This window comes from Excalfactoria chinensis, unplaced genomic scaffold (genome assembly GCF_039878825.1).
Source record: "Excalfactoria chinensis isolate bCotChi1 unplaced genomic scaffold, bCotChi1.hap2 Scaffold_388, whole genome shotgun sequence".
Taxonomy (NCBI): domain Eukaryota; kingdom Metazoa; phylum Chordata; class Aves; order Galliformes; family Phasianidae; genus Excalfactoria; species Excalfactoria chinensis.
In genome coordinates, this window is record NW_027315676.1 from 1 (window position 1) to 26,598 (window position 26,598).

Consider the following 26,598-nt stretch of genomic DNA (forward strand, 5'->3'; position numbering starts at 1 on the left):
TGAATCCCATTATGGGTCTGGGGTCCGCACCCCCCCGGCCCCCCGTCCCCCCCCCCAATGAAGCCCATGATGGGTCTGAGGTCTGCATCCCCCCACATTGAAGCCCATTATGGGGTCTGGGGTCTGCAGCCCCCCCCTGCCCCACCCCCCACCCCCCCCCATTGAAGCCCCTTATGGGTCTGGGGTCCCCCCCATATTGAAGCTCATTATGGGGTCTGGGGTCCACAACCCTCCTCCTATGTCCCCCCCCCATTGAAGCCCATTATGGGTCTGGGGTCTGCACCCCCCATCCCCCCCTATTGAATCCCATTATTGGTCTGGGGTCTGCACCCCCCCCCATATCTAGTCCCGTTATGGGTCTGGGGTTCGCCCCTCCCCCCATTGAAGCCCATTATGGGTCTGGGGTCCGCCCCCCCCCCCTATTAAAGCTCATTATGGGTCTGGGGTCGGCACCCCCCCCTCCCCCCATCCCCCCCCCATTGAAGCCCATTATGGGTCTGGGGTCTACAGCCCCCCCTCCCACCCCCCAGCCCCCCACCCCCCCCCATATTGAAGCCCATGATGGGTCTGGGGTCCTCCCCCCTCCCCCATTGAAGCCCATTATGGGTCTGGGGTCCGCCCCCCCCCCCTTATTGAAGCCCATTATGGGTCTGGGGTCGGCACCCCCCCCTATTAAACCCCATTATGGGTCTGGGGTCGGCACCCCCCCCCCCCATTGAAGCCCATTATGGGTCTGGGGTCTGCACCCCCCCCCCATATCTAGTCCCATTATGGGTCTGGGGTCTACAGTCCCCATCCCCCCCTATTGAAGCCCATTACGGGTCTGGGGTCTGCAGCCCCCCCCATCACCCCCCCACTCCCCCCCCCTCCCATATCTAGTCCTGTTATGGGTCTGGGGTCTGCAGCCCCCCCCACCCCACCCCCCATCCCCCATATTGAAGCCCATTATGGGGTCTGGGGTCCTCAACCCCCCTCCCATCTCCCCCCCCATTGAATCCCATTATGGGTCTGGGGTCCGCACCCCCCCGACCCCCCCCGACCCCCCCCCCATTGAAGCCCATGATGGGTCTGGGGTCCTCACCCCCCCCCCCATTGAAGCCCATGATGGGTCTGGGGTCTGCATCCCCCCCCCATTGAAGCCCATGATGGGTCTGGGGTCTGCATCCCCCCCCCATTGAAGCCCATGATGGGTCTGGGGTCCCCCCCCCTCACCTCCCATGTCGAACCCGATGACGGGCCGAGGTCTCAGCTCTTTCCAGGCGGTTCTGGCGAATCCCAGGACGCCGCCGGCCGGACCGGACAGAACCGCCTGAGAACCGCTGAACTCCGCCAATGGCGTCAGGCCGCCGTCAGAGCGCATGAACAGAACCGGAACCGACTGCGGGGAGGGGGGGGGGGACGTAAGGATGGGGGCGGATTGGGGGTGCGGGCCCTTTAAGGCTTGGGGGTCATATTAGGGGTGTGGGCCCTTTAAGGGGCGGGGGTCATATTGGGGGTGCGAGCCCTTTAAGGGCGGGGGTCATATTGGGGGTGCGGGCCCTTTAAGGCTTGGGGGTCATATTAGGGGTGTGGGCCCTTTAAGGGGTGGATGTCCCATTGGGGTTGGGGTCCCATTGGGGTTGGGGGCCCTTTAAGGGTTGGGGGTCCCATTGGGGTTGGGGGTCCCACTGAACTCAGCCAATGGCGTCAGGCCGCCGTCGGAGCGCATGAACAGAACCGGAACCGACTGCGGGGAGGGGGGGGGGTGGTAAGGATGGGGGCGGATTGGGGGTGCGGGCCCTTTAAGGGGTGGGGGTCATATTGGGGGTGTGGGCCCTTTAAGGGTTGGGGGTCCCATTCGGGGTGTGGGCCCTTTAAGGGGTGAGGGTCATATTGGGGGTGCGGGCCCTTTAAGGATTGGGGGTCCCATTGGGGTTGAGGGCCCTTTAAGGGTTGGGGGTCATATTGGGGGTGCGGGCCCTTTAAGGGGTGGGGGCCCTTTAAGGATTGAGGTCCCATTGGGGTTGGGGACCCATTAAAGGTTGGGGGTCCCATTATGGGGATGCGGGCCCTTTAAGGGGTGGGAGTCATATTGGGGGTGTGGGCCCTTTAAGGCTTGGGGGTCCCATTATGGGTGCGGGCCCTTTAAGGGTTAGTGGTCCCATTGGGGTTGGGGGTCCCATTGGGGTTGGGGTTCCCATTATGGGTGAGGGCCCTTTAAGGGTTGGGGGCCATATTGGGGGTGCGGGCCCTTTAAGGGTTGGGGGGCCATATTGGGGGTGCGGGCCCTTTAAGGCTTGGGGGTCCCATTGGGGGTGCGGGCCCTTTAAGGGGTGGGGGCCCTTTAAGGATTGAGGTCCCATTGGGGTTGGGGACCCATTAAAGGTTGGGGGTCCCATTATGGGGGTGCGGGCCCTTTAAGGATTGGGGGTCATATTGGGGGTGCGAGCCCTTTAAGGGTTGGGGGTCCCATTATGGGTGCGGGCCCTTTAAGGGTTAGTGGTCCCATTGGGGTTGGGGGTCCCATTGGGGTTGGGGTTCCCATTATGGGTGAGGGCCCTTTAAGGGTTGGGGGTCATATTGGGGGTGCGGGCCCTTTAAGGATTGGGGGTCCCAGTGGGGTCGGGGGCCCTTTAAGGGTTGGGGTCCCATTGGGGTTGAGGTCCCATTGGGGTTGGGGGTCCTTTAAGGACTGGGGATCCCATTATGGGGGTGTGGGCCCTTTAAGGGTTGGGGGTCCCATTGGGGTTGAGGGCCCTTTAAGGGGTGGGGGTCATATTGGGGGTGAAGGCCCTTTAAGGGGCGGGTGTCCCGTTGGGGTTGGGGTCCCATTGGGGTCGTGGGGTTGGGGGGTCCCATTAGGGTCAGGGGTCCCATTGGGGTTGGGGGCCCTTTAAGGGTTGAGGGCCCTTTAAGGGTTGGGGGTCCCATTTGGGTTTGGGGTCCCATTGTGGTTGGGGGTCCTTTAAGGGTTGGGGGTCCCATTGGGGATGGGGGTCCCATTGGGGTTGCAGGACCCATTGGGGTTGGGGGCCCTTTAAGGGTTGGGGGTCCCATTGGGGGTGCAGGCCCTTTAAGGACCCGGGGCCCTTTAAGGATTGGGGGTCCCATTGGGGTTGGGGTCCAATTGGGGTTGGGGGGTCCCATTCGGGTCAGGGGTTCCCATTGGGTTTGAAGGATCCATGGGGGTTGGGGGCCCTTTAAGGACTGGGGGTCCCATTATGGGGGTGTGCGCCCTTAAAGGGTTGGGGGTCCCATTGGGGTTGAGGGCCCTTTAAGGGGTGGGGGTCATATTGGGGGTGAGGGCCCTTTAAGAGGTGGGGGTCATATTGGGGGTGTGGGCCCTTTAAGGGTTGGGGGTCATATTGGGGGTGCGGGCCCTTTAAGGGGTGAGGGTCCCATTGGGGGTGCGGGCCCTTTAAGGATTGGGGGTTATTTGGGGGTGTGGGCCCTTTAAGGCTTGGGGGTCATATTAGGGGTGCGGGCCCTTTAAGGGTTGGGGGCCCTTTAAGGATTGAGGGTCCCATTGGGGTTGGGGGCCCTTAAAGGATTGGGGGACCCTTTGGGGTTGGGGGTCCTTTAAGGGTTGGGGGTCCCATTAGGGTTGAGGGTCCATTAGGGTTGGGGGTCTCATTGGGGTCGGGGGTCCCATTGGGGTTGAGGGCCCTTTAAGGACCGGGGGGTCCCAGTGGGGTCGGGGGCCCTTTAAGGGTTGGGGGTCCCATTGGGGTTGGGGTCCCATTGGGGTTGAGGGCCCTTTAAGGGTTGAGGGTCCCATTGGGGTTGGGGGTCCTCTAACGGTTGGGGGTCCCACTGGGGTTGGGGGTCCCATTAGGGTCAGGGGTCCCATTGGGGTTGGGGGCCCTTTAAGGGTTGGGGGTCCCATTGGGGGTGCAGGCCCTTTAAGGACCCGGGGCCCTTTAAGGATTGGAGGTCCCATTGGGGTTGGGGTCCAATTGGGGTTGGGGGTCCCATTCGGGTCAGGGGTCCCATTGGGGTTGGGGTCCCAGTGGGGGTGGGGGCCCTTTAAGGGTTGGGGGTCCCATTGGGGTTGAGGGCCCTTTAAGGATTGAGGGTCCCATTGGGGGTGGGGGTCCTATTGGGGTTGGGGGCCCTTTAAGGGTTGGGGGTCCCATTAGGGTTGGGGGTCCCATTGCGGTCGGGGGTCCCATTGGGGTTGAGGGCCCTTTAGGGGTTGAGGGTCCCATTGGGGTTGGGGGTCCCATTCGGGTCAGGGGTTCCCATTGGGGTTGAAGGACCCATGGGGGTTGGGGGCCCTTTAAGGGTTGAGGGTCCCATTGGGGTTATGGGCCCTTTAAGGATTGGAGGTCCCATTGGGGTTGGGGGTTCCATTAGGGTCAGGGGTCCCATTGGGGCTGGGGTCCTTTAAGGGTTGAGGGTCCCATTAGGGTTGGGGATCTCATTGGGGTTGAGGGCCCTTTAAGGGGTGGGGGTCATATTGGGGTTGAGGGCCCTTTAAGGGCTGGGGTCCCATTGGGGTTGAGGGTCCCATTGGGGTTGGGGGGTCCCATTAGGGTTGGGAGCCCTTTAAGGGTTGAGGGCCCTTTAAGGGTTGGGGGTCCCATTTGGGTTTGGGGGTCCCATTGGGGTCGTGGGGTTGGGGGTCCCATTAGGGTCAGGGGTCCCATTGGGATTGGGGTCCCATTGGGGTTGGGGTCCCTTTAAGGATTGGAGGACCCATTGGGGTTGGGGGTCCCATTCAGGTCAGGGGTCCTATTGGGGTTGAGGGCCCTTTAAGGGTTGAGGGTCCCATTGGGGTTGGGGTCCTCTAAGGGCTGGGGGTCATATTGGGGTGTGGGCCCTTTAAGGATTGAGGGTCCCATTGGGGTTGGGGGTCCCATTAGGGTCAGGGGTCCCATTGGGGTTGAGGGCCCTTTAAGGATTGAGGGTCCCATTGGGGTTGGGGGTCCCATTAGGGTCAGGGGTCCCATTGGGGTTGAGGGCCCTTTAAGGATTGAGGGTCCCATTGGGGTTGGGGGTCCCTCACCATATTAGGACCCCCCCCCCTCCATATTGCTCCCTCTCTGCCATCTGGAAACCCTCCCCCCGCCATATTGGTCCCCCCTCCGCCATATTGAGACCCCCCCCCCACCATATTGGTCTGCCCCAACATATTGGGACCCCCCCTCTGCCATATTGGGACCCCCAAGTCCCGCCATATTGGGTTCCCCCCTCCACCATATTGGTCCCCCTCCTCTGCCATATTGATTCCCCTCCGCCATATTGGGACCCCCAACTCCCGCCATATTGGGACCCCCCCTCCGCCATATTGGTCCCCCCCCCACCATATTGGTCCCTCCTCCGCCATATTGGGACCCCCCCCTCCCACCATATTGGGATCCCCCTCCGCCATATTGGTCCCCCCCACCATATTAGGATCCCCTGCCATATTGGGATCCCCCTCCCACCATATTGGGACCCCCCCCCTCCCACCATATTGGGTTCCCCCCTCCGCCATATCGGGACCCCCCTTCACACCATATTGGTCCCCCCTCCGCCATATTGGTCCCTCCTCCGCCATAATGGGACCCCCAACTCCCACCATATTGGGATCCCCCTACTGCCATACTGGTTCCCCCTGCGCCATATTGGTCCCCCCCCGCCATATTGGGACCCTCACCTCCCACCATATTGGGATCCCCCCTCCGCCATATTGGGATCCCCCTCCGCCATATTGGGATCCCCAACTCCCGCCATATTGGTCCCCCTCCATTATACTGATACTCCTCCGCCATATTGGTCCCCCCTCCGCCATATTGGTCCCCCCTCCGCCATATTGGGAACCCCACCTCCCACCATATTGGGACCCCCCCACCATATTGGGTTCCCCCCTCCCACCATATTGGTCCCCCCTCCACCATATTGGTCCCCCCTCCACCATATTGGGACCCCCCACCATATTAGGATCCCCCCACCATATTGGGACCCCCAACTCCTGCCATATTGGGACCCCCTCTCCCGCCATATTGATCCTCCTCCGCCATATTGGTTTCCCCTCCGCCATATTGGGATCCCCCTCTGCCATATTGGGTTCCCCCCTCCGCCATACTGGGATCCCCCTCCGCCATATTGGTCCCCCCTCCGCCATATTGGGACCCCCAACTCCCGCCATATTGGTCCCCCTCCATCATACTGATACCCCTCCGCCATATTGGTCCCCCTCCACCATATTGATCCTCCTCCGCCATATTGGGACCCCCAACACCCACCATCTTGTCCCCCCACCTTGAGCCTGTCGGTGAAGCCGTTCTGGAAGCTGTGCAGGTACCGGTGCAGGGTGGGGCTGAGGTACGCGTCGGCGCAGGCCGTCATCCCGCGCGGCACCGCACGCGCCATCCCCGACAGCGACGACGACAGCGAAACGTGGGTGAAGCCCATCGAGCGAACCAGGGAGCCAACCAGCTCCTCGTGGGTGGGACAGCTGGGGGGGAACGGGGGCGTCAATGGGGTTGGGGTCATGGATGGGTTGGGTTAAGTTGGGTTGGGGTCATGGGTGGGTTGGGTTGGGGTTGGGTTTGGATTGGGGTCATGGATGGGTTGAGGTTGGGTTGGGTTGGGTTGGGGTTGGGTTGGGTTGGGGTCATGGATGGGGTTGGGTTGGGTTGGGATGGGTTGGGTTGGGGTTGGGTTGGGTTGGGGGTTGGGGGTTGGGTTGGGTTGCGGTCATGGATGGGGTTGGGTTGGGTTGGGTTGGGGTTGGGTTGGGTTGGGGTCATGGATGGGGTTGGGTTGGGTTGGGTTGGGTTGGGTTGGGGTTGGGTTGGGTTGGGGGTTGGGGGTTGGGTTGGGTTGCGGTCATGGATGGGGTTGGGTTGGGTTGGGTTGGGTTGGGGGCATGGATGGGGTTGGGTTGGGGTCATGGATGGGGTTCGGTTGGGTTTGGGGTCATGGATGGGTTGGGTTGGGGTTGGGGTTGGGTTGGGGTCATGGATGGGGTTGGGTTGGGTTGGGGTTGAGTTGGGTTGGGGTCATAAATAGGTTGGGTTGGGGTCATGGATGGGGTTGGGGTCATGGATGGGGTTGGGTTGGGTTGAGGTCATGGATGGGTTGAGGTTTGGTTGGGTTGGGGTCATGGATGCGGTTGGGTTGGGGTCATGGATGGGTTGAGGTTGGGTTGGGGTCATAAATAGGTTGGGTTGGGTTGGGTTGGCATTGGGTTGGGGTTGGGGGTTGGGTTGGGTTGGGGTCATGGATGGGGCTGGGTTGGGGTTGAGTTGGGTTGGGTTCATGGATGAAGTTGGGTTGAGGTTGGGTTGGGGTCATGGATGGGGATGGGTTGGGTTGGGTTGGGTTGGCATTGGGTTGGGGTTGGGGGTTGGGTTGGGGTCATAAATGGGTTGGGTTGGGGGTTGGGGGTTGGGTTGGGTTGCGGTCATGGATGGGGTTGGGTTGGGTTGGGTTGGGTTGGGTTGGGGTTGGGGGTTGGGTTTGGTTGGGGTCATGGATGGGTTGGGTTGGGTTGGGGTTGAGTTGGGTTGGGTTGGGTTGGGTTGGGGTCATGGATGGGGGTAGAAGCCCATCGAGCGAACCAGGGAGCCAACCAGCTCCTCGTGGGTGGGGCAACTGGGGGGTAAAGGGGGCGTCAATGGGTTGGGTTGGGGGCATGGGTGGGTTGGGTTGGGGGTTGGGTTGGGGTTGGGGTCATGGATGGGGTTGGGTTGGGTTGGGTTGGGTTGGGGTTGGGTTGGGTTGGGGTTGGGTTGGGTTGGGGTTGGGTTGGGGTTGGGTTGGGTTTGGGGTTGGGGGTTGGGTTGGGTTGGGTTGGGTTGGGGTTGGGTTGGGTTTGGGGTTGGGGGTTGGGTTGGGTTGGGGTCATGGATGGGGTTGGGTTGGGTTGGGGGTCCGGGTTGAGGTTGGGTTGGAGTCATAGATGGGGGTGGAAGCCAATTGAGTACACCAGGGAGCCAACCAGCTCCTCGTGAGTGGGACAGCTGGGGGGGAACGGGGGCGTCAATGGGGTTGGGGGCATGGGTGGGTTGGGATGGGGTTGGGTTTGGATTGGGGTCATGGATGGGTTGAGGTTGGGTTGGGTTGGGTTGGGGTTGGGTTGGGTTGGGGTCATGGATGGGGTTGGGTTGGGTTGGGTTGGGTTGGGTTGGGGTTGGGTTGGGTTGGGGGTTGGGGGTTGGGTTGGGTTGCGGTCATGGATGGGGTTGGGTTGGGTTGGGTTGGGTTGGGGGCATGGATGGGGTTGGGTTGGGGTCATGGATGGGGTTCGGTTGGGTTTGGGGTCATGGATGGGTTGGGTTGGGGTTGGGGTTGGGTTGGGGTCATGGATGGGGTTGGGTTGGGTTGGGGTTGAGTTGGGTTGGGGTCATAAATAGGTTGGGTTGGGGTCATGGATGGGGTTGGGGTCATGGATGGGGTTGGGTTGGGTTGAGGTCATGGATGGGTTGAGGTTTGGTTGGGTTGGGGTCATGGATGCGGTTGGGTTGGGGTCATGGATGGGTTGAGGTTGGGTTGGGGTCATAAATAGGTTGGGTTGGGTTGGGTTGGCATTGGGTTGGGGTTGGGGGTTGGGTTGGGTTGGGGTCATGGATGGGGCTGGGTTGGGGTTGAGTTGGGTTGGGTTCATGGATGAAGTTGGGTTGAGGTTGGGTTGGGGTCATGGATGGGGATGGGTTGGGTTGGGTTGGGTTGGCATTGGGTTGGGGTTGGGGGTTGGGTTGGGGTCATAAATGGGTTGGGTTGGGGGTTGGGGGTTGGGTTGGGTTGGGGTCATGGATGGGGTTGGGTTGGGTTGGGTTGGGTTGGGTTGGGGTTGGGGGTTGGGTTTGGTTGGGGTCATGGATGGGTTGGGTTGGGTTGGGGTTGAGTTGGGTTGGGTTGGGTTGGGTTGGGGTCATGGATGGGGGTAGAAGCCCATCGAGCGAACCAGGGAGCCAACCAGCTCCTCGTGGGTGGGGCAACTGGGGGGTAAAGGGGGCGTCAATGGGTTGGGTTGGGGGCATGGGTGGGTTGGGTTGGGGGTTGGGGGTTGGGTTGGGTTGGGGTAATGGATGGGGCTGGGTTGGGGTTGAGTTGGGTCTGGTTGGGGTTGGGTTGGGTTGGGGTCATGGATGGGGTTGGGTTGGGGTCATGGATGGGGTTGGGTTGGGGTCATGGATGGGGTTGGGTTGGGTTGGGTTGGGGTCATGCAGGGGGTTGGGTTGGGGTCATGGATGGGTTGGGTTGAGGTCATGAATGGGGTTGGGTTGGGTTGGGGTCATGGATGGGGTTGGGTTGGGTTGGGTTGGGGTCATGCAGGGGGTTGGGTTGGGGTCATGGATGGGTTGGGTTGGGTTGGGGTCATGGATGGGGTTGGGTTGGGGTTGGGGTAATGGATGGGGTTGGGTTGGGGTTGGGGTCATGGATGGGGTTGGGTTGGGTTGGGGTCATGGATGGGGTTGGGTTGGGTTGGGGTCATGGATGGGGTTGGGTTGGGGTTGGGTTGGGGTTGGGGGTTGGGTTGGGTTGGGGTCATAAATGGGTTGGGGTCATGGATGGGGTTGGGGTCATGGATGGGGCTGGGTTGGGTTCATGGATGGGTTGGGGTCATGGATGGGGTTGGGTTGGGTTGGGTTGGGGTCATGGATGGGGTTGGGTTGGGTTGGGGTCATGGATGGGGATGGGTTGGAGTTATGGATGTGGTTGGGGTCATGGATGGGGTTGGGAATATGGATGGGTTGAGGTTGGGTTGGGTTGGGGTCATGGATGGGTTGGGTTGGGGTTATGGATGGGTTGAGGTTGGGTTGGGGTCATAAATAGGTTGGGTTGGGTTGAGTTGGGGGTTCGGGTTGAGGTTGGGTTGGGGTCATAGATGGGGGTGGAAGCCAATCGAGTACAACAGGGAGCCAACCAGCTCCTCGTGGGTGGGACAGCTGGGGGGGAATGGGGGTGTCAATGGGGTTGGGTTGGGGGCATGTGTGGGTTGGGTTGGGGGTTGGGGGTTGGGTTGGGTTGGGGTCATGGATGGGGCTGGGTTGGGTTGAGTTGGGGTTGGGTTGGAGTTGGGGTTGGGTTGGGTTGGGTTGGGGTCATAAATGGGTTGGATTGGGATCATGGATAGGTTGAGGTTGGGTTGGGTTGGGGTCATGGATGAGGTTGGGTTGGGGGTTGGGTTGGGTTGGGTTGGGGTCATGGATGGGGTTGGGTTGGGGGTTGGGTTGGGTTGGGTTGGGGTCATGGATGGGGTTGGGTTGGGGGTTGGGTTGGGTTGGGTTGGGGTCATGGATGGGGTTGGGTTGGGGTTGCTTTAGGTTGGGGTTGGGGGTTGGGTTGGGCTGGGGTTATAAATGAGTTGGGTTGGGGTCATGGATGGGGTTGAGCTCCCAGTTATGGGTCAGTTATGGGTCAGTTATGGGTCCCAGTTATGGGTCAGTTATGGGTCAGTTATGGGTCCCAGTTATGGGTCAGTTATGGGTCAGTTATGGGTCAGTTATGGGTCCCAGTTATGGGTCACACTTGTGGGTCAGTTATGGGTCAGTTATGGGTCCCAGTTATGGGTCAGTTATGGGTCAGTTATGGGTCCCAGTTATGGGTCAGTTATGGGTCCCAGTTATGGGTCAGTTATGGGTCAGTTACGGGTCAGTTACGGGTCAGTTATGGGTCCCAGTTACGGGTCAGTTATGGGTCAGTTATGGGTCAGTAATGGGTCAGTTATGGGTCCCAGTTATGGGTCAGTTACGGGTCAGTTACGGGTCAGTTATGGGTCAGTTATGGGTCAGTTACGGGTCAGTTATGGGTCAGTTATGGGTCAGTTATGGGTCAGTTATGGCTCCCAGTTATGGGTCAGCTATGGGTCCCAGTTATGGGTTAGTTATGGGTCAGTTATGGGTCAGTTATGGCTCCCAGTTATGGGTCAGTTATGGGTCCCAGTTATGGGTCAGTTATGGGTCCCACTTATGGGTCAGTTATGGGTCCCAGTTATGGGTCAGTTATGGGTCCCAGTTATGGGTCAGTTATGGGTCCCAGTTATGGGTTGCAGTTATGGGTCCCAGTTATGGGTCACACTTGTGGGTCCCAGTTATGGGTCAGTTATGGGTCAGTTATGGCTCCCAGTTATGGGTCAGTTATGGGTCAGTTATGGGTCAGTTATGGGTCCCAGTTATGGGTCACACTTGTGGGTCAGTTATGGGTCAGTTATGGGTCCCAGTTATGGGTCAGTTATGGGTCAGTTATGGGTCCCAGTTATGGGTCAGTTATGGGTCCCAGTTATGGGTCAGTTATGGGTCAGTTACGGGTCAGTTACGGGTCAGTTATGGGTCCCAGTTACGGGTCAGTTATGGGTCAGTTATGGGTCAGTAATGGGTCAGTTATGGGTCCCAGTTATGGGTCAGTTACGGGTCAGTTACGGGTCAGTTATGGGTCAGTTATGGGTCAGTTACGGGTCAGTTATGGGTCAGTTATGGGTCAGTTATGGGTCAGTTATGGCTCCCAGTTATGGGTCAGCTATGGGTCCCAGTTATGGGTTAGTTATGGGTCAGTTATGGGTCAGTTATGGCTCCCAGTTATGGGTCAGTTATGGGTCCCAGTTATGGGTCAGTTATGGGTCCCACTTATGGGTCAGTTATGGGTCCCAGTTATGGGTCAGTTATGGGTCCCAGTTATGGGTCAGTTATGGGTCCCAGTTATGGGTTGCAGTTATGGGTCCCAGTTATGGGTCACACTTGTGGGTCCCAGTTATGGGTCAGTTATGGGTCAGTTATGGCTCCCAGTTATGGGTCAGTTATGGGTCAGTTATGGGTCAGTTATGGGTCCCAGTTATGGGTCACACTTGTGGGTCAGTTATGGGTCAGTTATGGGTCCCAGTTATGGGTCAGTTATGGGTCAGTTATGGGTCCCAGTTATGGGTCAGTTATGGGTCCCAGTTATGGGTCAGTTATGGGTCAGTTACGGGTCAGTTACGGGTCAGTTATGGGTCCCAGTTACGGGTCAGTTATGGGTCAGTTATGGGTCAGTAATGGGTCAGTTATGGGTCCCAGTTATGGGTCAGTTACGGGTCAGTTACGGGTCAGTTATGGGTCAGTTATGGGTCAGTTACGGGTCAGTTATGGGTCAGTTATGGGTCAGTTATGGGTCAGTTATGGCTCCCAGTTATGGGTCAGCTATGGGTCCCAGTTATGGGTTAGTTATGGGTCAGTTATGGGTCAGTTATGGCTCCCAGTTATGGGTCAGTTATGGGTCCCAGTTATGGGTCAGTTATGGGTCCCACTTATGGGTCAGTTATGGGTCCCAGTTATGGGTCAGTTATGGGTCCCAGTTATGGGTCAGTTATGGGTCCCAGTTATGGGTTGCAGTTATGGGTCCCAGTTATGGGTCACACTTGTGGGTCCCAGTTATGGGTCAGTTATGGGTCCCAGTTATGGGTCACACTTGTGGGTCCCAGTTATGGGTCAGTTATGGGTCCCAGTTATGGGTCACACTTGTGGGTCCCAGTTATGGGGCGCCCCCTGTACTGACGTGTAGGAGTGCAGCAGCAGCACGGCGACGCTCCTGACCCCCCGCTCCCAAACCAGCTGCAGCTCAGCACGAAGAGCGGAAAGATCCGGAGCCTTGAGAACCAGCAGCTGCTGCCCACTGCGACCTGACATGGCAACCATAGAGTGTATAGGGAGCACATAGAGACCATAGAGCCCATAGAGCCCCATAGAGCCTCATAGAACCCCATATAACCAATATAACCCCATATAACCCATATAACCCATATAACCCATATAACCCCATATAACCCATATAACCCCATATAACCCATATAACCCATATAACCCCATATATCCCATATAACCCATATAACCCCATATAACCCCATATAACCCATATAACCCATATAACCCATATAACCCCATATAACCCATATAACCCCATAGAACCCCATATAACCCCATATAACCCATATAACCCCATATAACCCATATAACCCATATAACCCCATATAACCCCATATAACCCCATATAACCCATATAACCCATATAACCCATATAACCCCATATAACCCCATATAACCCATATAACCCCATATAACCCATATAACCCATATAACCCCATATAACCCATATAACCCATATAACCCATATAACCCATATAACCCCATATAACCCCATATAACCCCATATAACCCATATAACCCATATAACCCATATAACCCCATATAACCCCATATAACCCATATAACCCCATATAACCCCATATAACCCATATAACCCATATAACCCATATAACCCCATATAACCCATATAACCCATATAACCCCATATAACCCATATAACCCATATAACCCATATAACCCCATATAACCCATATAACCCCATATAACCCATATAACCCCATATAACCCCATATAACCCCATATAACCCATATAACCCCATATAACCCATATAACCCATATAACCCCATATAACCCCATATAACCCATATAACCCATATAACCCATATAACCCCATATAACCCATATAACCCCATATAACCCATATATCCCATATAACCCATATAACCCATATAACCCCATATAACCCATATAACCCCATATAACCCATATAACCCATATAACCCATATAACCCCATATAACCCCATATAACCCATATAACCCATATAACCCATATAACCCATATAACCCCATATAACCCATATAACCCCATATAACCCCATATAACCCATATAACCCCATATAACCCCATATAACCCCATATAACCCATATAACCCCATATAACCCATATACCCCATATAACCCATATAACCCCATATAACCCATATAACCCATATAACCCCATATAACCCCATATAACCCATATACCCCATATAACCCATATAACCCCATATAACTCCATATAACCCATATAACCCCATATAACCCCATATAACCCATATAACCCATATAACCCCATATATCCCATATAACCCATATAACCCCATATAACCCCATATAACCCATATAACCCCATATAACCCATATATCCCATATAACCCCATATATCCCATATAACCCCATATATCCCATATAACCCCATATACCCCATATAACCCATCTAACCCCCATGACCGCAGGTAACCCCATACAGCCCATAATACCTCGCACGGTCTCCATGGTTTCACATCCGGGTAACTTGCAGTCGCTCCGTACCGGGATCAGTCGCTCGTCCACCTCGATCACCGCCTCGTACAGCGGGGGGGGGCAGCGCACGGACTAAGGAACAGCCGGGATTGGGAATGGGGGGGGGAGAGGACAGAGTGCGGAACAGCCGGAATAGGGTTATAGGGGGGCTATGAAGGGTAATGGGGTAATGGGGTAATGGGGGGCTATGGGGGGTAATGGGGGTTAATGGGGGTTAATGGGGGTACAGGGCGGTTATGGGGGGCTATGGGGGGGCTATGGGGGTACAGGGGGGTTATGGGGGGCTATGGGGGGCTATGGGGGTATAGGAGGTATTGGGGGGGGCTATGGGGGGCAATGGTGGTACTGGGGGGGCTATGGGGAGGCTATGGGGGTAATGGGGGTAATGGGGAGCTATGAGGGTTAATGGGGGTGATGGGGGTATTGGGGGGGCTATGGGGTGTATTGGGGGGGCTATAGGGGGTATTGGGTGTCAATGGGGGGTATTGGGGGTTACGGGGGGTAATGGGGGGCAATGGAAGGCTATGGGAGGTAATGGGGGTATTGGGGGGCTATGGGGGGTAATGGGGGTACAGAGGGGTTATGGGGTGCTATGGGGGGTAATTGGGGGGTATTGGGGGGGCTATGGGGGGTAATGGGTGTCAATGGGGGGTTATGGGGGGCTATGGGGGGCAATGGGTGTCAATGGGGGGTTATGGGGAGCTATGGGGGGTAATGGGTGTCAATGGGGGGTATTGGTGGGGCTATGGGGGGTAATGCGGGGTAATGGGGGGTATTGGGGGTGTAATGGGGGGTAATGGGTGTCAATGGGAGGTAATGGGTGTCAATGGGAGGTAATGGGTGTCAATGGTGGGTATTGGGGGGGCAATGGGGGGTAATGGGTGTCAATGGAGGGTTATGTGGGGCAATGGGGGGTAATGGGGGTATTGGAGGGCTAGGGGACATAATGGGGGGTAATGGTTGTCAATGAAGGGTATTGGGGGGGCTATGGGGGGCAATGGGTGTCAATGGACGGTTATGGGGGGCTATGGAGGGTAATGGGGGTATTGCGGGGGCTATGGGGGGCTATGGGGGGTAATGGGAGTATTGGGGGGCTATGAGGGGTAATGGGGGGCAATGGGGGGCTATGGAGCATAATGGGGGTAATGGGGGGTATTGGGAGTGTAATGGGGGGTACTGGAGGCCTATAGGGGGTAATGAGGGGTATTGGGGGGGCTATGGTGGGTAATGGAAGGGTATAGGGGGTAATGGGAGGCATTGGGGGGCTATGGGGCATAATGGGGGTAATGGGGGGCTATGGGGGGTATGGGGTTATTGGGGGTATTGGGTAGGCAATGCGGGGCTATGGGGGGTGATGGGGGGCAATGGGGGGCTATGAGGGGTAATGGGGGGCAATGGGGGGCTATGGGGCATAATGGGGGTAATGGGGGGCTATGGGGGGTAATGGGTGTAAATGGGGGGTATTGGGGGTTATGGGGGGTAATGGGGGGTAATGGGGGGTAATGGAGGCCTATGGGGGGTAATGGGGGGTATTGGGGGGGGGTATGGGGGGTAATGGAGGGTGTTGGGGTGGCTATGGGGGGTAATGGGAGTCAATGGGGGGTAATAGGGGGGGTATGGGGGGTAATCGGGGTATTGGGGGTACAGGAGGGTTATGGGGGGCTATGGGGGGTAACGGGGGGTATTGGGGGAGCTATGGGGGGTAATGGGTGTCAATGGAGAGTTATGGGGGCTATGAAGCATAATGGGGGTAATGGGGTTTTATGGGGGGCCATGGGGGGTAATGGGGGTATTGGGGGGGCTATGGGGGGTAATAGGTGTCCATGGGGGGTATTGGGGGGGCTATAGGGGGTAATGGGGGGCAATGGAGGGCTATGGAGCATAATGGGGGTTATGGGGGTTAATGGGGGGTAATGGAGGCCAATGGGGGGTAATGGGGGGTGTTGGGGGGCTATGGGGCATAATGGGGGTAATGGGGTGTTAGGGGGGCTATGGGGGGTAATGGGGGTATTGGGGGGGCTATGGGGGGTAATAGGTGTCCATGGAAGGTATTGGGGGGGCTATAGGGGGTAATGGGGAGCAATGGGGGGCTATGGGGCATAATGGGGGTTATGGGGGGTAATGGAGGCCTATGGGGGGTAATGGGGGGTAATGGGGGTATTGGGGGGGCTATGGGGGGTAATAGGTGTCCATGGGGGATATTGGGGGGGCTATAGGGGGTAATGGGGAGCAATGGGGGGCTATGGGGCATAATGGGGGTAATGGGGGGTAATGGAGGCCTATGGGGGGTAATGGGTGTCAATGGAGGGTTATGGGGGGCAATGGGGGGTAATGGGGGCAATGGGGGGTAATGGGGGTATTGGGGGGGCTATGGGGGGTAATAGGTGTCAATGGGGGGTATTGGGAGTTATGGGGGGTAATGGGGGGTAATGGAGGCCTATGGGGGGTATTGGGGGTATTGGGGGGGTTTATTGGGGTCTTTACTCCCTGGACCCCAGGACGTTGAACTCATGACTTTTGACCCCTAAACCTTTGACCTCTGACCTTTCACCACTGACCCTATTTATGACCCCATGACCTTTGACCCTCACCAGGTCGAATATATCGGGCCTGGCCTGTGTCCCGATGTGCAGCAGGTCCCGGAAACCGCGAGTGACCAACAGGACGATGGGATCCCCGCGGCGCTGCAGCAACGCGTTGGTGGCCACCGTGGTGCCCATACGGATCCATTGCAACAGGCTGCCGTCCAATGGGCCGCGGGGTGGGACCGGGACACCACACTGCAAAGGGAGACATAGGGCAGCACTCAGCCCCATAGGGATGGATGGGACACATAGGGATGGATGGGACACATAGGGATGGATGGGACACATAGGGATGGATGGGATCTATAGGGCAGCACTCAGCCCCATAGGGATGGATGGGATCCATAGGGATGGATGGGACACATAGGGATGGATGGGACACATAGGGATGGATGGGACCATAGGGATGGATGGGACACATAGGGATGGATGGGACACATAGGGATGGATGGGACACATAAGGATGGATGGGACACATAGGGATGGATGGGATCTATAGGGCAGCACTCAGCCCCATAGGGATGGATGGGACACATAGGGATGGATGTGACCCATAGGGATGGATGGGACCCATAGGGATGGATGGGACACATAGGGATGGATGGGACACATAAGGGTGGCTGGGACCTATAGGGCAGCACTCAGCCCCATAGGGATGGATGGGACCCATAGGGATGGATGGGACCCATAGGGATGGACACATAGGGCAGCACTCAGCCCCATAGGGATGGATGGGACCCATAGGGCAGCACTCAGCCCCATAGGGATGGCTGGGACCCATAGGGATGGATGGGACACATAGGGATGGATGGGAGCCATAGGGATGGATGGGACACATAGGGATGGATGGGACACATAGGGATGGATGGGAGCCATAGGGCAGCACTCAGCCCCATAGGAATGGATGGGACCCATAGGGATAGATGGGACACATAGGGATGGATGGGACACATAGGGATGGCTGGGACACATAGGGATAAATGGGACACATAGGGATGGATGGGACACATAGGGATGGATGGGACACATAGGGATGGATGGGATCCATAGGGATGGATGGGACACATAGGGATGGATGGGACCCATAGGGATGGATGGGACACATAGGGATGGATGGGATCCATAGGGATGGATGGGACACATAGGGATGGATGGGACCCATAGGGATGGATGGGACACATAGGGATGGATGGGATCCATAGGGATGGATGGGACACATAGGGATGGATGGGACCCATAGGGATGGATGGGACACATAGGGATGGATGGGATCCATAGGGATGGGTGGGACACATAGGGATGGCTGGGACACATAGGGGTGGCTGGGACCTATAGGGCAGCACTCAGCCCCATAGGGATGGATGGGACCCATAGGGATAGATGGGATCCATAGGGCAGCAATCAGCCCCATAGGAATGGATGGGACCCATAGGGATGGATGGGACACATAGGGCAGCACTCAGCCCCATAGGGATGGATGGGACCCATAGGGATGGATGGGACACATAGGGATGGATGGGACCCATAGGAATGGATGGGACCCATAGGGATGGATGGGACACATAGGGCAGCACTCAGCCCCATAGGGATGGATGGGACCCATAGGGATGAATGGGACCCATAAGATTGGATGGGCCCCATAGGGCAGCACTCAGCCCCATAGGGATGGATGGGACCCATAGGGATGGATGGGACACATAGGGATGGATGGGACCCATTGGGATGGATGGGACCCATAGGGATGGATGGGACACATAGGGATGGATGGGACACATAGGGATGGATGGACCCCATAGGGATGGATGGTCCCATAGGGATGGATGAGACCCATAGGGCAGCACTCAGCCCCATAGGGATGGCTGGGACCCATAGGGATGGATGGGACACATAGGGATGGATGGGAGCCATAGGGATGGATGGGACACATAGGGATGGATGGGACACATAGGGATGGATGGGATCCATAGGGATGGATGGGACACATAGGGATGGATGGGACACATAGGGATGGATGGGATCCATAGGGATGGATGGGACACATAGGGATGGATGGGACCCATAGGGATGGATGGGACACATAGGGATGGATGGGATCCATAGGGATGGGTGGGACACATAGGGATGGCTGGGACACATAGGGGTGGCTGGGACCTATAGGGCAGCACTCAGCCCCATAGGGATGGATGGGACCCATAGGGATAGATGGGATCCATAGGGCAGCAATCAGCCCCATAGGAATGGATGGGACCCATAGGGATGGATGGGACACATAGGGCAGCACTCAGCCCCATAGGGATGGATGGGACCCATAGGGATAGATGGGACACATAGGGATGGATGGGACCCATAGGGATGGCTGGGACCCATAGGGATGGATGGGACACATAGGGCAGCACTCAGCCCCATAGGGATGGATGGGACCCATAGGGATGGATGGGACACATAGGGATGGATGGGACACATAGGGATGGATGGGACACATAGGGATGGATGGGACCCATAGGGCAGAACTCAGCCCCATAGGGATAGATGGGACCCATTGGAATGGATGGGACACATAGGGATGGATGGACCCATAGGGATTAATGGGATCTATAGGGCAACACTCAGCCCCATAGGGATGGATGGGACAAATAGGGATGGATGGGACCCATAGGGATGAATGGGACCAATAGGGATGGGTGGGACACATAGGGATGGATGGGACACATAGGGATGGATGGGACACATAGGGATGGATGGGATCCATAGGGCAGCACTCAGCCCCATAGGGATGGATGGGACCCATAGGGATGAATGGGACCAATAGGTATGGGTGGGACACATAGGGATGGATGGGACACATAGGGCAGCACTCAGCCCCATAGGGATAGATGGGACACATAGGGCAGCACTCAGCCCCATAGGGATGGATGGGACACATAGGGATGGATGGGACACATAGGGAGGGATGGGATCCATAGGGATGGATGGGACCCATTGGGATGGATGGGACCCATTGGGATGGATGGGACACATAGGGATGGATGGGACCCATAGGGATGGATGGGACACATAGGGATGAATGGGACACATAGGGATGGATGGGACCCATAGGATGGATGGGACACATAGGGATTAATGGGACACATAGGGATGGATGGGACCCATAGGGATGGATGGTCCCATAGGGATGGATGAGACCCATAGGGCAGCACTCAGCCCCATAGGGATGGCTGGGACCCATAGGGATGGATGGGACACATAGGGATGGATGGGAGCCATAGGGATGGATGGGACACATAGGGATGGATGGGACACATAGGGATGGATGGGATCCATAGGGATGGATGGGACACATAGGGATGGATGGGACACATAGGGATGGATGGGATCCATAGGGATGGATGGGACACATAGGGATGGATGGGACCCATAGGGATGGATGGGACACATAGGGATGGATGGGATCCATAGGGATGGGTGGGACACATAGGGATGGCTGGGACACATAGGGGTGGCTGGGACCTATAGGGCAGCACTCAGCCCCATAGGGATGGATGGGACCCATAGGGATAGATGGGATCCATAGGGCAGCAATCAGCCCCATAGGAATGGATGGGACCCATAGGGATGGATGGGACACATAGGGCAGCACTCAGCCCCATAGGGATGGATGGGACCCATAGGGATGGATGGGACACATAGGGATGGATGGGACCCATAGGAATGGATGGGACCCATAGGGATGGATGGGACACATAGGGCAGCACTCAGCCCCATAGGGATGGATGGGACCCATAGGGATGAATGGGACCCATAAGATTGGATGGGCCCCATAGGGCAGCACTCAGCCCCATAGGGATGGATGGGACCCATAGGGATGGATGGGACACATAGGGATGGATGGGACCCATTGGGATGGATGGGACCCATAGGGATGGATGGGACACATAGGGATGGATGGGACACATAGGGATGGATGGACCCCATAGGGATGGATGGTCCCATAGGGATGGATGAGACCCATAGGGCAGCACTCAGCCCCATAGGGATGGCTGGGACCCATAGGGATGGATGGGACACATAGGGATGGATGGGAGCCATAGGGCAGCACTCAGCCCCATAGGAATGGATGGGACCCATAGGGATAGATGGGACACATAGGGATGGATGGGACCCATAGGGATAGATGGGACACATAGGGATGGATGGGACCCATAGGGATGGCTGGGACCCATAGGGATGGATGGGACACATAGGGCAGCACTCAGCCCCATAGGGATGGATGGGACCCATAGGGATGGATGGGACACATAGGGATGGATGGGACACATAGGGATGGATGGGACACATAGGGATGGATGGGACCCATAGGGCAGAACTCAGCCCCATAGGGATAGATGGGACCCATTGGAATGGATGGGACACATAGGGATGGATGGACCCATAGGGATTAATGGGATCTATAGGGCAACACTCAGCCCCATAGGGATGGATGGGACAAATAGGGATGGATGGGACCCATAGGGATGAATGGGACCAATAGGGATGGGTGGGACACATAGGGATGGATGGGACACATAGGGATGGATGGGACACATAGGGATGGATGGGATCCATAGGGCAGCACTCAGCCCCATAGGGATGGATGGGACCCATAGGGATGAATGGGACCAATAGGTATGGGTGGGACACATAGGGATGGATGGGACACATAGGGCAGCACTCAGCCCCATAGGGATAGATGGGACACATAGGGCAGCACTCAGCCCCATAGGGATGGATGGGACACATAGGGATGGATGGGACCTATAGGGCAGAACTCAGCTCCATAGGGATGGATGGGCCCCATAGGGATGGATGGGACACATAGGGAGGGATGGGATCCATAGGGATGGATGGGACCCATTGGGATGGATGGGACCCATTGGGATGGATGGGACACATAGGGATGGATGGGACACATAGGGATGAATGGGACACATAGGGATGGATGGGACACATAGGGATGGATGGGACCCATAGGATGGATGGGACACATAGGGATTAATGGGACACATAGGGATGGATGGGACCCATAGGGATGGATGGTCCCATAGGGATGGATGAGACCCATAGGGCAGCACTCAGCCCCATAGGGATGGCTGGGACCCATAGGGATGGATGGGACACATAGGGATGGATGGGAGCCATAGGGATGGATGGGACACATAGGGATGGATGGGACACATAGGGATGGATGGGAGCCATAGGGCAGCACTCAGCCCCATAGGAATGGATGGGACCCATAGGGATAGATGGGACACATAGGGATGGATGGGACACATAGGGATGGATGGGATCCATAGGGATGGATGGGACACATAGGGATGGATGGGACACATAGGGATGGATGGGATCCATAGGGATGGATGGGACACATAGGGATGGATGGGACCCATAGGGCAGAACTCAGCCCCATAGGGATAGATGGGACCCATTGGAATGGATGGGACACATAGGGATGGATGGACCCATAGGGATTAATGGGATCTATAGGGCAACACTCAGCCCCATAGGGATGGATGGGACAAATAGGGATGGATGGGACCCATAGGGATGAATGGGACCAATAGGGATGGGTGGGACACATAGGGATGGATGGGACACATAGGGATGGATGGGACACATAGGGATGGATGGGACACATAGGGATGGATGGGACACATAGGGATGGATGGGATCCATAGGGCAGCACTCAGCCCCATAGGGATGGATGGGACCCATAGGGATGAATGGGACCAATAGGTATGGGTGGGACACATAGGGATGGATAGGACACATAGGGCAGCACTCAGCCCCATAGGGATAGATGGGACACATAGGGCAGCACTCAGCCCCATAGGGATGGATGGGACACATAGGGATGGATGGGACCTATAGGGCAGAACTCAGCTCCATAGGGATGGATGGGCCCCATAGGGATGGATGGGACACATAGGGAGGGATGGGATCCATAGGGATGGATGGGACCCATTGGGATGGATGGGACCCATTGGGATGGATGGGACACATAGGGATTAATGGGACACATAGGGATGGATGGGACCCATAGGGATGGATGGTCCCATAGGGATGGATGAGACCCATAGGGCAGCACTCAGCCCCATAGGGATGGCTGGGACCCATAGGGATGGATGGGACACATAGGGATGGATGGGACACATAGGGATGGATGGGACACATAGGGATGGATGGGACCCATAGGGCAGAACTCAGCCCCATAGGGATAGATGGGACCCATTGGAATGGATGGGACACATAGGGATGGATGGACCCATAGGGATTAATGGGATCTATAGGGCTACACTCAGCCCCATAGGGATGGATGGGACAAATAGGGATGGATGGGACCCATAGGGATGAATGGGACCCATAGGGATGGATGGGACACATAGGGCAGCACTCAGCCCTATAGGGATGGATGGGACCCATAGGGATGGATGGGATCCATAGGGATGGCTGGGACCCATAGGGATGGATGGGACCCATAGGGATGGATGGGACACATAGGGATGGATGGGACACATAGGGATGGATGGGACCCATAGGGATGGATGGGACACATAGGGATGAATGGGACACATAGGGATGGATGGGACACATAGGGATGAATGGGACACATAGGGATGGATGGGACACATAGGGATGGTTGGGGTCCATAGGGATGGATGGGACACATAGGGATGGATGGGACACATAGGGCAGCACTCAGCCCCATAGGGATGGATGGGACCCATAGGGATGGATGGGACCCATAGGGATGGATGGGACACATAGGGCAGCACTCAGCCCCATAGGGATGGATGGGACCCATACGGATGGATGGGACACATAGGGATGGATGGGACACATAGGGCAGCACTCAGCCCCATAGGGATGGATGGGACCCATACGGATGGATGGGACACATAGGGATGGATGGGACACATAGGGCAGCACTCAGCCCCATAGGGATGGATGGGACCCATACGGATGGATGGGACACATAGGGATGGATGGGACACATAGGGCAGCACTCAGCCCCATAGGGATGGATGGGACCCATTGGAATGGATGGGACACATAGGGATGGATGGGACCCATAGGGATGGATGGGACCCATAGGGATGGATGGGAAACATAGGGCAGCACTCAGCCCCATAGGGATGGATGGGACACATAGGGATGGATTGGACCCATAGGGCAGCACTCAGCCCCATATGGATGGATGGGACACATAGGGCAGCACTCAGCCCCATAGGGATGGATGGGCCCCATAGGGATGGATGGGCCCCATAGGGATGGATGGGACACATAGGGATGGATGGGCCCCATAGGGATGGATGGGACACATAGGGATGGGTGGGACCCATAGGGCAGCACTCAGCCCCATAGGGATGGCTGGGACCTATAGGGATGGATGGGACCCATAGGGATGGATGGGAGCCATAGGGCAGCACTCAGCCCCATAGAGATGGATGGGACCCAGAGGGATGGATGGGACACATAGGGATGGATGGGACCCATAGGGATGGCTGGGACCTATAGGGCAGCACTCAGCCCCATAGGTTCAGCTGGGCCCCATAGGGATGGATGGGCCCCTTTGTTAAGTGGAATAGGGCTCCCATGGGGGCCCCAAAGGGGGGGTCACAAAGTGGGGGTCCCAAAGGGGGGGTCCCAAAGGGGGCTTCCATAGGGGTCCCATGGGGGATGGTCCCTAAACGGAGGGCCCTAAAGGGGGGGGGTCTATGGGGGGGTCCCAAAGAGGGGGGGTCCAAAGGGGGTTCCCATAGGGATCCCATTGCTGAAAGGGTCTCTATGGGGGGGGAGGGGATCCATGGGGGTCCCATAGGGGGGTCCCATAGGGGTGATATGGGGGGGGATGGTCTCCCTCGTGGGGGTCCCATGTGGGGTGGGGGGCTCTTATGGGGTCCCATGGGGGGTCCCAAAGGGTTCCTATTGGGGGAGGGGTGTTTTGGGTGGGGGGGGGTCCCAAAGGGGGCTCCCATAGGGGTCCTATGGGGGATGGTCTCAAATGAGGGGGTCCCAAAGGGGGCTCCCATAGGGGTCCCATGGGGGATGGTCCCTTAATGGGGGTCCTAAAGGGGGGGGGTCCCATATAGGGGTCCCAAAGGGGTCTCCCATAGGGGTCCCATATTGGATGGTCCCAAAGGGGGTTCCTATAAGGGTTCTATGGGGGAGTCTTAAAGAGGGGGGGTCCAAAGGGGGTTCCCATAGGGATCCCATGGCTAAAAGGGTCTCTATGGGGGGGGAGGGGGTCCATGGGGGTCCCATAGGGGGGTCCCATAGGGGTGATATGGGGGGGAGGGTCTCCCTCGTGGGGGTCCCATGTGGGTTGGGGGCTCTTATGGGGTCCCATGGGGGGTCCCATAGGGTTCCTATTGGGGGAGGGGTCTTTTGGGAGGGGGGGGTTCCCATATGGGGCTCCTATGGGGATCCTATGGGGGATGGTCTCAAATGGGGGGGTCCCAAAGGGGGGGTCCCATAGGGGTCCCATGGGGGATGGTCCCTTAATGGGGGGCCATAAAGGGGGAGGTCCCATATAGGGGTCCCAAATAGGGCTCCCATAGGGATCCCCTATGGGATGGTCCCAAAGTGGGTTCCTATGGGGGTCCCATATGGGATGGTCTCAAATGGGGGGGGTCCAAAGGGGGGTTCCCATAGGGGTCCCATATGGGATGATCCCTAAAGGAGTGACCCTAAAGGGGGTGTCCCAAATAGGGGTCCCAAATAGGGCTCCCATAGGGGTCCCATATGGGATGGTCCCAAAGGGGGTTCCTATAAGGGTTCTATGGGGGGGGGTCCCAAAGAGGGGGGGTCCAAAGGGGGTTCCCATAGGGATCCCATGGCTGAAAGGGTCTCTATGGGGGGGGAGGGGGTCCATAGGGGTCCCATAGGGGTGATATGGGGGGGGAGGGTCTCCCTCGTAGGGGTCCCATATGGGGTAGGGGGCTCTTATCGGGGTCCCATGGGGGGAACCAAAGGGTTCCTATTGGGGGAGGGCTCTTTTGGGAGGGGGGGGGTCCCAAATGGGGCTCCTATGGGGATCCAATGGGGGATGGTCTGGAATAGGGGGGGTCCCAAAGGGGGGGTCCCATAGGGGTCCCATGGGGGATGGTCCCTAAAGGGGGGTCCCTAAAAGGGGGGTCCCAAATAAGGGTCCCAAAGGAGGCTCCTATAGGGGTCCCATATGGGATGGTCCCAAAGGGGGTTCCCATAAAGGTTCTATGGGGGGGGTCCCAAAGAGGGGGGGTCCAAAGGGGGTTTCCATAGGGATCTCATGGCTGAAAGGGTCTCTATGGGGGGGAGGGGGTCCATGGGGGTCCCATAGGGGGGTCCCATAGGGGTGATATGGGGGGGGAGGGTCTCCCTCGTGGGGGTCCCATGTGAGTTGGGGGGCTCTTATGGGGTCCAAAGGGGGGAACCAAAGGGTTCCTATTGGGGGAGGGGTCTTTTGGGAGGGGGGGGGGTCCTAAATGGGGCTCCCATAGGGATCCCATGGGGGATGGTCTCAAATGGGGGGGGTCCTAAAGGGGGGGTCTCATAGGAGTCCCATGGGGGATGGTCCCTTAATGGGGGTCCTAAAGGGAGGGGGTCTCATATAGGGGTCCCAAAGGGGGCTCCCATAGGGGTCCCATATGGGATGGTCCCAAAGTGGGTTCCCATAAGGGTTCTATGGGGGGGGGTCCCAAAGAGGGGGGGTCCAAAGGGGGTTCCCATAGGGATCCCATGGCTGAAAGGGTCTCTATGGGGGGGGAGGGGGTCCATGGGGGTCCCATAGGGGGGTCCCATAGGGGTGATATGGGGGGGGAGGGTCTCCCTCGTGGGGGTCCCATATGGGGTAGGGGGATCTTACGGGGTCCCATGGGGGGTCCCAAAGGGTTCCTATTGGGGGA

At 57.3% G+C, this 26,598-nt stretch overlaps 1 protein-coding gene across 1 annotated transcript in view; it reads right to left on the reverse strand.

Moving 5' to 3' along the window:
• Positions 1 to 1,212: 1,212 nt before the first annotated feature.
• Positions 1,213 to 26,598, reverse strand: part of OPLAH (5-oxoprolinase, ATP-hydrolysing) — a gene marked incomplete at its 3' end in the record, with an annotated part of 31,705 nt that continues 6,319 nt past the window's right edge. The window contains exons 2-6 of the mRNA XM_072360887.1: positions 16,685 to 16,873; positions 14,051 to 14,165; positions 12,442 to 12,565; positions 6,226 to 6,421; positions 1,213 to 1,378 (exon numbers count right to left, since the gene is read on the reverse strand). Of these exons, the coding sequence (XP_072216988.1) occupies positions 1,213 to 1,378; positions 6,226 to 6,421; positions 12,442 to 12,565; positions 14,051 to 14,165; positions 16,685 to 16,873 (790 nt within the window). The remainder of the gene's footprint in view (positions 1,379 to 6,225; positions 6,422 to 12,441; positions 12,566 to 14,050; positions 14,166 to 16,684; positions 16,874 to 26,598) is intronic.